General features: G+C 41.4%; 1 protein-coding gene across 6 annotated transcripts in view; it reads left to right on the forward strand.

The window, feature by feature from the left end:
* The first annotated feature begins 4,696 nt into the window (after window positions 1-4,696).
* ZDHHC14 (zinc finger DHHC-type palmitoyltransferase 14) overlaps window positions 4,697-12,613 on the forward strand; it is a 72,346-nt gene continuing 64,429 nt past the window's right edge. For 5 of the 6 annotated variants that reach the window (XM_066616043.1, XM_066616061.1, XM_066616077.1 and 2 more), the window contains exon 1: window positions 4,697-6,687. In XM_066616043.1, the coding sequence (XP_066472140.1) occupies window positions 6,434-6,687 (254 nt within the window). In that variant the 5' untranslated portion in view covers window positions 4,697-6,433. The remainder of the gene's footprint in view (window positions 6,688-12,613) is intronic. The other variant, XM_066616035.1, reaches the window with a different exon arrangement.

The following is a 12,613-nucleotide window of genomic DNA, read 5'->3' on the forward strand; positions in this document are numbered from 1 at the left end:
AAGGGGTTAGGATTGCACCCTAACTTGTCTCCATGCTCTGGGGCTTGGACCCAACTTTACCTTATCCGTTTATATTATTGCCACCATAGCTGCAGGATCACCATAAAATTTGACAGAAATTAAATTACAGTAATGTAAGGTTTGTTAATCTACTAAAAGTTGGCCAAATTTTTTTTGTAAATGTTGCTAATGGTATGTTGTAACCCATGACACTTTCATCTTTAAATATAGCCAGTCTAAACAGTTGCTTAAAAGAGACTGGCTAACAAAAAAGTATAATTGTGGGTGAGATAAATTGCTTGTTTTTGCTTGCATTGCAGGCTTTTTAATGGAACCAGTTCATGTGACATTTTCTTAATCAAATATAATCATTACATTTAAAGAGCATCAGCATTTGTATTCCTAGGACTAAGGAAGAAGGTGAAAGGTTTGCAGCCTTATGATAACCAGATGGGAAGCCCAATCCTATCCACATTCCCCCACACTGATGCAACTGTGCCAGAGCAGCTTGTGCTGCATCCTGCAGGGGAATTTTGCATGCTGGAAGTCTCCATGAAGTAAGGGGATATTTGTCCCCTTTCACTAGGGAAAGCCTCAGAAGGCGAAGTGGGGCAACTCAGAACTTCGCCTGCTAAATAGCTGGTGCAAGTCCATATTGCCCTGTGTCAGTGGATCAGGCCTGGAAAGAATAAGATACGGCCTTTGCTATTGCCACAGATTCTGTCTCCCCTACTCAGCTCAATCTGCCCACTCCGCTCCTACCCGATTACATCCCCTCCTTGTCCCCCCTGCTTTGCTATACCTCCCACACTCTCTTACATGCTCCACATGTGCCACTTCTTGCACTGGTGCCGGCAGGACAGTGTAGGCCTTCCCACTGGCGCTCCTAACTGGTGCACTGCTACAACGTGCTTCATGGCACGTTTGCTACAGCCTGTGACAACCGAACACATGCTCCACCTGCACAAGTGGGGGATATGATTGGGCCAAAAGTCTGGTATTGCATTTTTATTATTGAGAAGGTTTATTCATTTCCATGTATAAAACATTGTTCCGAGGCATTATATAGTCAGAAACAGAAGAGATTCTTTGAACGTTTGTTTCATTGCCTTATTATATACACAGCATTTAATATACGTACTTGAGCAGTGCTTCATGTGTATGTTTACTTGGAAGTAAATCCTATTGAGTTAAAGGGATTTACTCACAAGTAAGTGTGCATGGGCTGTAGCCATCTGCTTGTTGCTATAGTAACTAAAAGGTATCTTTAGATAAGCTGAGGAAACAAGAAGTATTGTTGTTAATTTTATCACCACTGGGGCTGAGATTGACTAATGATAGAATAGATCCCTGAACTAATTAATATGTTCTATAGATACTTTCTTGGCAATCTGATATGAACCTAAAAATTCAGACACATTAAGCTGTGTTTTTCACTGCTGACATATTTAAAATGAGGTACTTCATACATTTCTGCATTGAAAACAGCAGACTTTATATCATGATTTTTAGTTTGGGTGAAGCTAATGTTCCATATTGTTTGACTTCCAAACAAGAGAAGAATAAATGACTAATATTTAGATGCAAAGTGAATTGTTCCATTATATTTCCTCTCACATTCATTTTTTTTTCTCTTCCTGTTTAATACAAAATATATAGCAATATAATAAAAGACATATTAGCAGATTAGTATATTGAAAGGATCAGGGACTAACCGTTGTTAGTGAGTGTGATTTCATATGTGCTCAAAAATCACATAGCAAATTTTACACTGAATTCCATCCTTTATTAAGATGAGACCATTCAATTTATAATTACAGAAAAAAGTTGATAATTTGGTAGCTGAGAATTTCATAATTTCTGGAGCTTTCATATTTCCCTTTCCTGCTGTCTTCCTGCTAGAAGACCCCTGCTCCTTCCTCTTTTCCTTGAAGCCTGACAGGCTGTGCTATTGCTACTGGCAGCTTCTGCTTCATAGATGCTAACATGCTTGGGAGACAGAAAATGGAAATGGATATACCTAGCAAATATGTACAGGATAGATTTATCCTTTGTCTCTGGCAGATCAAGTTAAAAGACATGCATCCTCTTGGATAGCAGATCAGGACAGACACATTTTTATGCATTAGAAATACATCTCTTTATGAATTAGATATGCTTCAGATAACTTATAGAACTTCAAAATACCACTTTAATATTACAATTTCATTATCAAACACTACAGAATAAAGGATGTTTCACTACAGAGCAGTATACATCCTGTGACCAGAACAGTATCTTGATGTTTGGAGATCTTAGGCATTGCCATCCTATCCAACATAAAAGAGTTTTTGGAGTATTTTTCTCTCTCTGGATTTGTTCTCAGTGATAGTCAGAAAGGTGGTCAGAAATATTCAGATGAGAAAACATAGTGACACTAACCCAGGAGAGTCTTTGGAAATGGTAGGAACAGTACTATTGACAACAAGCAATGGACAAGATTCTATTTGTGTATCCTTCTACTCCAAAGACTATGTATATATTGATTTTTAACAACAAAAGTTTTCAAAGCAGTTTACTTTTAATAAGAAAAAAAAATGTTTCCCTGATTCAAGGAACTGACACAATGACAGTCCTGCTGTTGTAGAGGTGGGCCTGATGACAGATGTGTCACAGTTTTCAAGGAGACTGTCAAAGTTCTGGGGTGCTGCCTGGAAGAAGTTGGGGTCTGGATGAGGGTTAATAAACTGAAATTAAATCCGGACAAGGGAGAGGTCATCCTGATCCAGAAAACCATCATGCAGGTTTTTAATCTACAACTTGCTCTGGATGGGGAAGCATTCTCTCTGAAAAAGCAGGTTCACAGCTTGAGAGTCCAAAGCTGTCCCTGGATGGTCAGGTGCAGAGGCAGACCAAGGGCTTGGACTGGGGCACCTTACTTATGAGGAAAGGCTAAGCATTTGGGCCTCTTCAGCCTAGAAAAGAGAGGGACATGAGGGGGGACATGATTGAGACATACAAAATTATGCATGGGAAGGATAAAGTGGATAGAGAGATGCTCTTTACACTCTCACATACCACCAGAACCAGGAGACATCCACTAAAATTGAGTGTTGGGAGAGTTAGGACAGACAAAAGAAAATATTTCTTTACTCAGCATGTGGTTGGTCTGTGGAACTCCTTACCATAGGATGTGGTGACGGCATCTGGCCTGGATGCCTTTAAAAGGGGATTGGACAAGTTTCTGGAGGAAAAATCCATTATGGATTACAAGCCATGATGTGTATGTGCAACCTCCTGATTTTAGAAATGGGCTATGTCAGATGCAAGGGAGGGCACCAGGATGCAGGTCTCTTGTTGTCTGGTGGTCCCTGGGGCATTTGGTGGGCCGCTGTGAGATACAGGAAGTTGGACTAGATGGGCCTATGGCCTGATCCAGTGGGGCTGTTCTTATGTTCTTATGCTTTTAGTACCGTGAGGTCATAATGCCACAAGCGTCAAGACATCATTAGGGCGTATGTGCATTGGAGTGCTCGCTCTGCAGCCGGCTGGGCGATTTTGCTTGACTGGCTACTGAGAGGGTGCATGCGCTTCAATTGCTTCTTGAGTGGGGAAGCAATTGGAGCACTTCCTCTTGTGCCCACCCTCCAGTTTGCGCCCATGGCATGAGCTACCTTGCGCCGCAGGGGCAGTACGCCTCTGGTCAGGTTGCATCTGTGGCTAGGGGAGTCTTTGCCAGCTCCGGCTGGTGTGTTGGCTGAGACCATATTTGAGTCAGTCGGATCCAGTTATGGTGGTCCATGCCCTACTGACATCTCACGTGCAGCGCAATCCTGTCTTGTGCTAGAACAGGCAGGCCGGGAGGCGTGCAGCTTAGCTGGAGGCAAGGGGAAACTCTTCCCCTTATCCCTGGGTAAGCCACCAGAGCCCCAATAGGTCTCCTTGGACTTGTGCAATCTCTAGCAACTGAATTAGAGCCCAATCTCTATATGTCTACTCAGAAGTAAGTCTCAGTCAATGGGGCTTACTCCCAGGAAAATGTGGAAAGGATTGCAGCCTGAGCCTGACCCTCTGCATGACTATTCAGAAGTCAGTTTCATTATAGTTAATGGGGCTTACTCCCAGGTAAGTGTGGATTGGATTGCAGCCTTAAAGGCTCAGGTGGTGTGTGTGTGTGTGTGTGTGTTATGGAATTTCCCCATTAGCCCTTCTTCCCCCTATAAAAGATGCAAAGCCCTTGCAAGTTCCAAAGGCTGGGGTAGGGCTAAACGGAATAGCAATGATAATATAACCACAATCAACGCTAATCCATCATAAAGGCATTGGGGAAGGGTCAAAAGCACACTTCCTCTTGCTGCCACTCCACCCCTCCCCTTAGTTGCTTTACTCTCCTCTTCCACTCCCACTACCCTGAGGTGATGCATTATAATCACCAGGGGAAAGTAGAGGCGTGGCGATGGGCACCCTGGGTCTTGTAGTCCTGCTCTGTGCAGCACCTTGGGATTTGTAGTCCTGCTTGCTTGTTTCCCTAACCCAAACCTCACTTCCTCCTTGTGTCGGTAAGAGGCTGTGTTTTGAGATGTGCCACGGGTCGGACAGAAAGCTGTGTGGACTACATTTCCCAGAAGCCCGCGGTGTGGAAAGTGGGGGTGGGGCGTTAGGAGGAGGGGGACGTGGCTGAGGGACCTGAGCTTTCTCTGAGAGAGGCGCGCATTGGTGGCCGGCAGGCAGCGGCGGTTCTCGTGGCTGCCGCCTGGGGTTGGCGGGGGACGCTGCTGCCTCCTCCGGCCGCTGAGGAGAGCGGAGCGGAGGACGTGCGCCCAGGGAGCGAGAAGGGGCTGGAGCGGCGCGGACAAAGGCTGACACGCAGGGCGCCCGCCCGCCTTCTTGGGCAGAGGGGAGCCCTGCGAGGCGGACGCTCCGTCGCCGAGCATGAAGCTGGAAGGCGACGCCCGAGGAGGGGGCGGAGGGGAGCGAGACGGCGGCCGCCGCTCGGAGTGACCCGACCCCCGTGGCGGGCTTCCTTCAGGGACAGCTCCCCGCCTCTGACCCGAAGTGACTCCGCTTCTCCTTGTCCGGGGAGACGGAGCCTGCGCTGCCTGCAGGGCTGGCCTTGAGGACCGTCCTCCCCCCGCCAGCAGCCTCCTCCTGCTTTTGAACGGGGGCGCGTGGACACCGGGAAGGAGAGAGGCTGCCCGCTGTCCCCGCTGCCGCCGCTGTGGTCGATGTGTCACTCAGACGGTGGCTCCTCTCCCACGCCAGCCTTGCTGGAGACGAAGAGGAAGAGATGGCTGCTGCGGCTGCTGCTCGTGCTGGCTGCTGGGGATAGATGCAGATAAAGAGCCACGGGGGAGGAAAGGAAGGCGCGCCTCCTCTCCCTGCTTCCTCGGTGGGTGCTTCATCCAGTGGCTGAGAAGCCCAAGGACTCCAAGTGCTGTGCTTCTTTTGAGTCCACCCCCAGTTGGAAGGAGGTAGAGGATACTAGTGAGTAGCTTCTGTGCAGCGGGGACGGATCCTGGGTGCCCCCACGCTTCTGAATGCATCATCCATGTCTTGAAGCTGCTGAAATGACTTTCCTGGAGAGGTGAAGTAGTGACACTCCTTTATTTGCTGATTTCAAGGTCTGTTTTCTCATCCATCAGGAGGAAGAGGAGGCAGCAGCAAGGTCTGTCATATAGGTAGCCTCTGAACAACCACCTTGCATCTCCGTCCCCTAAAAAATTTCCCAAAGGAAAAGAGGATATTTCTGCCTGCAAATAAAAATGAAGACTGGTTCCAAACTTGTCTGTATTTTCTTTTGTGAGTCCTCCTGACTGACCACATTTCTTTCATACTTAGAAAGCTTCCCTTTCTATAGTGAAACTAGAAACTGATGTTCTCAGTTGTCTTTTAGAGCAGCTGGAGGAAAATAAGAAAGACTCTTCACAGTTTAGGAAGAAATCGGATATTATGGATTGTTTGTCAGCTTGGTTTGGATCTGGATGTATGTGTTTGGAAGAACTAATAGGAATCTTTATTTTTGTAAAATGAGCTTATAAAACATCTTAACACACCCTTGGAAAAAGGAGGTTACCAAATTACAAAACTGCCTGCCTCAGATCTTGACCAAGATATCCTTAAAGGAGTGACTGTGAAGTAAAAACTGAGTAGCTTGAAGCACTATGCTTCAAAATTTTGTGACGGTGTTGTCAGTAATTGGCAGTTGAGTTCTATTTTAACTTTAATTCCTGTTTTTTGTATGATTATGCAGTTCTGAAGGATTATTTTGAACTGTTTGTGAAGAAGATAAAGACAACTTATTTCTGAAATGACAGCTTTGGGTTCTCAGCAGTTCACTGGGTATTGTATAATGCCCAGGTAAACTTTAGTACAATATCTAATAGTGGCTTCTAGGAGACAAAATTTTACCCTATATTTGTTGGGAGGGGGCATTCCCCCTCCTTAGTTGCTCTTGATGACTCCTGGAAGTGGTGGAGGAGGGCCCATGAAAGACTGTGAATACAGTCAGATCAGCACTCACAGCTCCTCTTCTCCCATGGAGTCTCCCCATAAGAAGAAGAAAGCTGCTTGCAAGAGAAAATGGGAGGTTTTCCCTGGAAGAAACAAATTCTTTTGCAATGGAAGGATCATGATGGCTCGCCAGACTGGAGTCTTCTACCTGACACTTGTTCTTATCATGGTTACTAGTGGACTCTTCTTTGCATTTGAGTAAGTTGTGTTGAAGTTTTCTTCCTCCCCCTTCTCTGTTTACTGTATATTTAAGATTGAATAGTGTAATTCCACTTCAGCTGCAATTTAAAATAGATATTGTTAAGTTACATGTTCTAATATGTCCAACAGCATGGACTGAATATTCATGAAAAGACTAGTAATTCCTCTGTCTCTGATTCCTCAAGAGGTACCATTCCATAGTATTTTTTTTTGCAGTATTTGCACCTAAATAGCTCTTATTAATTGAGGATTTTTAAAGGAAGTTCATTTCTTGCATCTAGCTGAATAATTTTTAGAATATCATTTATCAATAAAGTGAGGTAATGGGAACTAACTTTCAAGCTTCATACCTAATCATTACTTCATAGGCATCAAGTGATTACATTTTCCTTTTGCTCTGGTTCTCTATCTTACCATGTACACAATATTGGCCTGGTACTAAAGGTAGTCAACATGTGATCTGTCATTATTTATTTCCTAGTTTATTTGCATGAGGATTTGTGCTTCATCAAAGAGATACCAATGTCTCTGTGATGAGACTGAATAAACATTTCAGAATTTCTTTCCAGCAGTTGTTCCAACTCTTCCCTTTTGTATGAGACTTCCCACTTTTTTGGTAAAAATATATCATTTTGTGTAAATCCATTTGTTCACCTGAGACATTTTCATTTATTTGTCTTTTGGAGGGCTAAAGGCAGTACAGTATTTCTAATCTTGCACATCCTTGGATACCTTGAGACCTAGTCTCAAGATCTCTTTCCCATTGGTTTTTGGTGCAGTTATTGGTGCAATTGTGCAAATTCAATATTGTGTTTTATGAACAAAATTTTTAAAAAACTAGGATTGAGAAGGAAAAAGTTTCTGTATTTGGAAACTGTGTAATGGGCCCATATCATTTCATAACTGAGAAGAAATAACACCTCATAAGTAACCTTTCTTGCTTTGTATATATCATCTGCCTGGATTTACTGTGATACCCTAAAGTTATGTTCATAGCAGGCTTGCTAACTTAAGACTAATTTAATACTTTATAAATCTGCTTCGTAGTGACTTAAATATTTGTGCAAAATTCGGTAAAATATATATGTGAGCTTTCTCATATACTGAAGAAATGTTTTCTAGGAACAGGTATGCTTTGAACTTTGATGGAAAAATTAATTGATCTTAATAGTTTACTGGGTCAATGTCTGTTTTGATAACTAGTTTAGTAGGTATAAGATGATATGAACTGAGCTATGTATGAATTCTTTGGTGAAATAATGTTTTGCAAGGGAAGCAAGCAGGGACAATTTGCATGTTTTTTTTCTCAACTTAAATGACAATCATTCTCAGCATATGATTTGAACATTTTCTTGTTTTGTTTTAAGTATAGTGCATATTTATTTTTGGTATAGATGAGTAGTATGTGTTTCTCATGTCTTCGGGAATGTTTTCGTATATAACTTTGGTGGAGTCTGACAATTTACTGAAGATACTGTATTTTTATGATCTCTTAATTGTAGAGTTTCCATTTTCTGTTTTATATTTGAGGGATGAACTTGTGGATGATGTGAACTTGAGGGGTGAACTTGTGGATGAGGATCTTCAGATAAGTGGTATAAACTATAGAAAAGTTGTTATCTCTGGCATGCAGAAGTTGAAAAAGTTCCATAGGGATAGATGATATGTAAGTTTTATTCAAACTGTGCAGCGTGGCTTTTTAGGGAGGCTCCAAGAACTCAAAAGGGAGGCGTGGGATGTCCTCTAGAAGTGATACAGTCACACCCCTGGGCAGAATATGAGCCCGTCTTCTGCCCGTCATCTGCGCTTTTTTTAAAGCAGAAGAAATGGGAGTTGCCCAGCTGCGAGAGTGGCTGCTGCCGCCTCACCCTCTTCTCCCTCCACTCCGAGGCTGCCACCTTCTGTGTTCGCTCTTCAACTCCAACCCCCATCCGGCAAGTACCGAGTATGCTCAGCTTGCAGTCCTTAACCATCGCTGATCCTTTTCTGGTTGGTTCCTAGCTCCCAGCCTAGGATCGCTTCTCATCAAAGTGAAATCTCTCTTTTCAGTCCCCTCCCTCTTCCACTTCTCCCTTCACTTCAATATCTTGTATCACCCAATAACTTCAGCACTTATTTTCATGCAAGGATGAAGTTGTCTGAAATGCCCTACAGGCCTCCCTCCACCCACCTGTCCCTGGTTTGTGTGGTTACTGTAGTTGTTAAGCATTTCTTTGATGTGGTTGATTTGGCAATTAGTTAAAATAATTGACCAGCTATGTAGGTTGGCATTAGGAAGAGATTTCTATTCCACATATTTGTGTAGGATTATATATTTTTCCATGTCTGTGCAGAAGACTCTTTGTGATAGTTGAGAACCACTCTTGCAACATTTGCACAGTTGCTAAGTTTTTCATAGGAAATGCCTCACACACGTTTTAATAATAATAATAATAATACAGGTATTTATATACCGCCTTTCTTGTTCGTCAGATTTCTCCTCAGACTTTAGGGACTATCCTCCTACTATGAAAGTGAACACACATTAGCCAGTGAATTATTTTCCCTTACTTTCTATTTTTTTTAAATACAAAGTGCAGACAGCTATACAACTATAATTAAGCTGTCTTTCTTTATATGCATGAGGTACTTGAAGTTCCCCTGAGAATTAATTAATTTTTATGTTTTTGTGTGTGCTGACTAACAACAGGTTGTAAAAAATGGAAACTTGGAGAGTATTGTGTGGTATATGCTGCATGGCACACACAGCAGTTAGTAATCTGCTTGTTGATTAGTACATACTTTTGTACATCAACTGTGGACATTAAACCACCTTTTACTAAATGATAAATACCGTACATGCTTTTTTGAAGCACTCAACAGCTATAGAGTGTTTGAGAATACACCAGTGAGCATTTTATAAAAGGAGTTCTATGGTAAAATGATGTAAAGCAGTTTTTCTAATCTCTTGTACTCCAGTAGGAGGGACATGTCTTAGAAGCAGGGAGCTGAAGTAAAAATTAAATTTTATTTTGATTTACAAATTTATAGTCTACCACCTGAGTTTGCCATTAGAGGAAATGAAAATTCAAGTATTTAGGATAAAGAAGCCAAAAGCAAATTTGATGGTGGTTGTGTTTTCATATTCTTTGAAGTTGTAAATCTGCCCAGTAGTGGAAGAGCTATATTTTGCTTGATTTTGATTTTTAAGAAACTGTTTTTAAAATGTTGACAAGTACACAACATTTCTCAGTGTATGGTTTAATTAGAAGACAACATAGATAGGGAGAAAACAAGAAGTATCTGGGATCTTTTAACAAGGTATATGTGATTTATCATGCAACTATGGCATCATACTGTGCCTCAACTTTATAGTCATTGATCCAGAACAAAAAGAAGAAATTATGTATTAAAGCAAACAGATGCATATAATGGTTAATATTATATACAGTAATGTCAAAACATGCAAATAAACAAATGTTGCAACCTATCTGTGGCAAAATGCGGGTAACTTTTATTTACCATCACCATCTAAAGCCAAAGTCATGGTGACAAGGTGCAGGGCCTTTTCTGTTGTGGTATCTCTAGTAAGGGTGTTTATCTATGTATGTTTCTGCACCACCCTGAAAAGGAAAGGAATTCTGTCCTGGCAGTCATGCCACAATCTATCATATTCAGGGGATTTTTTTTTGTCAGGCAGAGCCTCTTCACTCTGCTTCACTTGAACAGGTTCTAGTTACCCTTATCTAATTGAACTATGAGTGTTGTTTCCATTTATTGTGAAAAGAACCTAGGTGCTGGTATTTACAGTGCAATAGTGTCTTGAACATTATTATACAAAGTTTATCTGATTATTTAGGAAGAAATCCAGGTACTGTTCTATAAGTACATGATTTTTTATTACTATTAAACTACGTGTTGGATAGGATCATTTTGGAATGCAGTAAATTTTAATGACTCATTCATAATGGAAATACAATCATTAAAACAAATGTATGTATGAATATTTTATAGCATATAGTCATGCATATATGCTTGTATCTTCTACTTTAAGCATTAGAGAAGACACATACATTTGCAGTGCTTCCTTCCATGTGTTTGTTCCTCACATAATGGTTCTACATTCTTGTAAAAGTTCTCTTGTTCTTTAAATTACTGTGTATGAGTGGTTCTCAAACTTCATAGCACTGGGATCCACTTTTTAGAATGACAGTCTGTCAGAACCCACTGGAAGTAATGTCATTAACCTGGAAGTGATGTCATGGCCAGAAGTGCCATCATCAAGCAAGAAAAGTTTTTAACATCCCCATATGACAAAATCAGATTAAGTAAATTAAAAGTTTTACAATAAATATAAGTTTAAAAATTTATTTGAAATAAAGAACCATCACAAGCAATTGGTGATCAGTTAAAAAAAATTCCCCAGACACCCCAAAGGCTGCAATTCTATTTATGCTTACCCAGGGGGTAAGCCCCATTGATTATCATTTTTAAAAGCGTATACATAATAGCCTCTTAAAAGTACAGATCTGTAACCTTTCCCCAAATGCAATCACATGCCATGGTACAATCAAATCTAATATATTAAAAACAAAATACACAATGAAATGAGTGGGGACCCACCTGAAATTGGCTCACAACCCACCTCGTGGGTCCTGACCCACAGTTTGAGAAATACTGATGTATATTGTTTGTATTGCTTTTGTTCTTGTGGAAGCATGAGAACTGCTATAGAACCTACCTGTTACTAGTAGCGTCACTAGGGTTTGCATCACCCGGTATGGAAGGGCAGCATGTCACCCCCATGATGAACCTCCTCCCATGCAGTGGCTGAGGCAATGACCCAGGTGGTGGGCATGGTGATGTACTATTGCCCAGCTCCTGCTGGGTTTTTTTGGCTATACCTTTTGATAGAACACAGATATTTCAATGCGGTTTCATTGCATTCTGTACAAAATTACACATGGATTGATATGTAACATGATGGTATTATTCCTACAAACCTTGATTTTAGCTATTTTGGTCACTTGCTAACATCTTATTCGTTCCATGCTGTGTCATAATAACATCTCATGACTGTTAGAACAATCAGTCTCATTGGTTCGTTTTGAATTAAGGAAATGTACTTTTTTGTTACATAAGACAGCTGCAGTTTTGGTTTTTTTGGCCATAACTTTTGATAGAATGGAGATATTTGACTCAGTTTTTTAAGTTGCATTCTGCTGTAAATTACACTTTGGATGGTATATAACATGATGGTACTATTCCTAGAAATCACAATTGTAGCGATTTGGGTCACTAGTGGTTCATCCCCCATTTGTGCGTTACCCATTGCGGCCCGCACCCTCCTAGTGTTGCCACTGCCTTTTTCAACCTTCTGTGAACCTTTTGTACAAGCATTTGCAGAACAGTGATAGCAGCTACTTTCCTTCTCACATTCTTCATATCTAACTCATGGTGAGTAGGACCATGATCCTGATTCGTGAAGGCTTATGAAACGGGTTGCTTACTCCTGCCATTCCTATGAGACAACCTCAGAATGCAAAAGAGAGAAGTTGCTTATACAAGGGCATTCTAGAGTTCATAAATATTTGATCAGGCAGTACTAGTCAGTCAGTTAGCAGGTGAACCAATCTGCTTCTTAATCCCAGTTTTGCTGATCTAGATTCTGGGCAGTTGATTTCCCCATAATTTATATTTTTTATCTGTTTCTCCTTATTACTGTACTTACCTGTTAGTAAATGTCTTGTTTCTTTCTTGTACTCTATCCCACAGCCTCTGTTCTTTGGAAACTATTCTGAATTTTCTCTGCTTCATGCAAATGTAAATGTTGAAATAAAAAGTCATAGTTTAGCAAACCACAAATGGGACCGCTGCATGTGTTCGAGCTTTTTGAACTCATATCTGAGCTCTTATAAAAGCCAGGATGGTGTAATGTTTCTGG

Source organism: Tiliqua scincoides, chromosome 1, assembly GCF_035046505.1.
Source record: "Tiliqua scincoides isolate rTilSci1 chromosome 1, rTilSci1.hap2, whole genome shotgun sequence".
NCBI lineage: Eukaryota > Metazoa > Chordata > Lepidosauria > Squamata > Scincidae > Tiliqua > Tiliqua scincoides.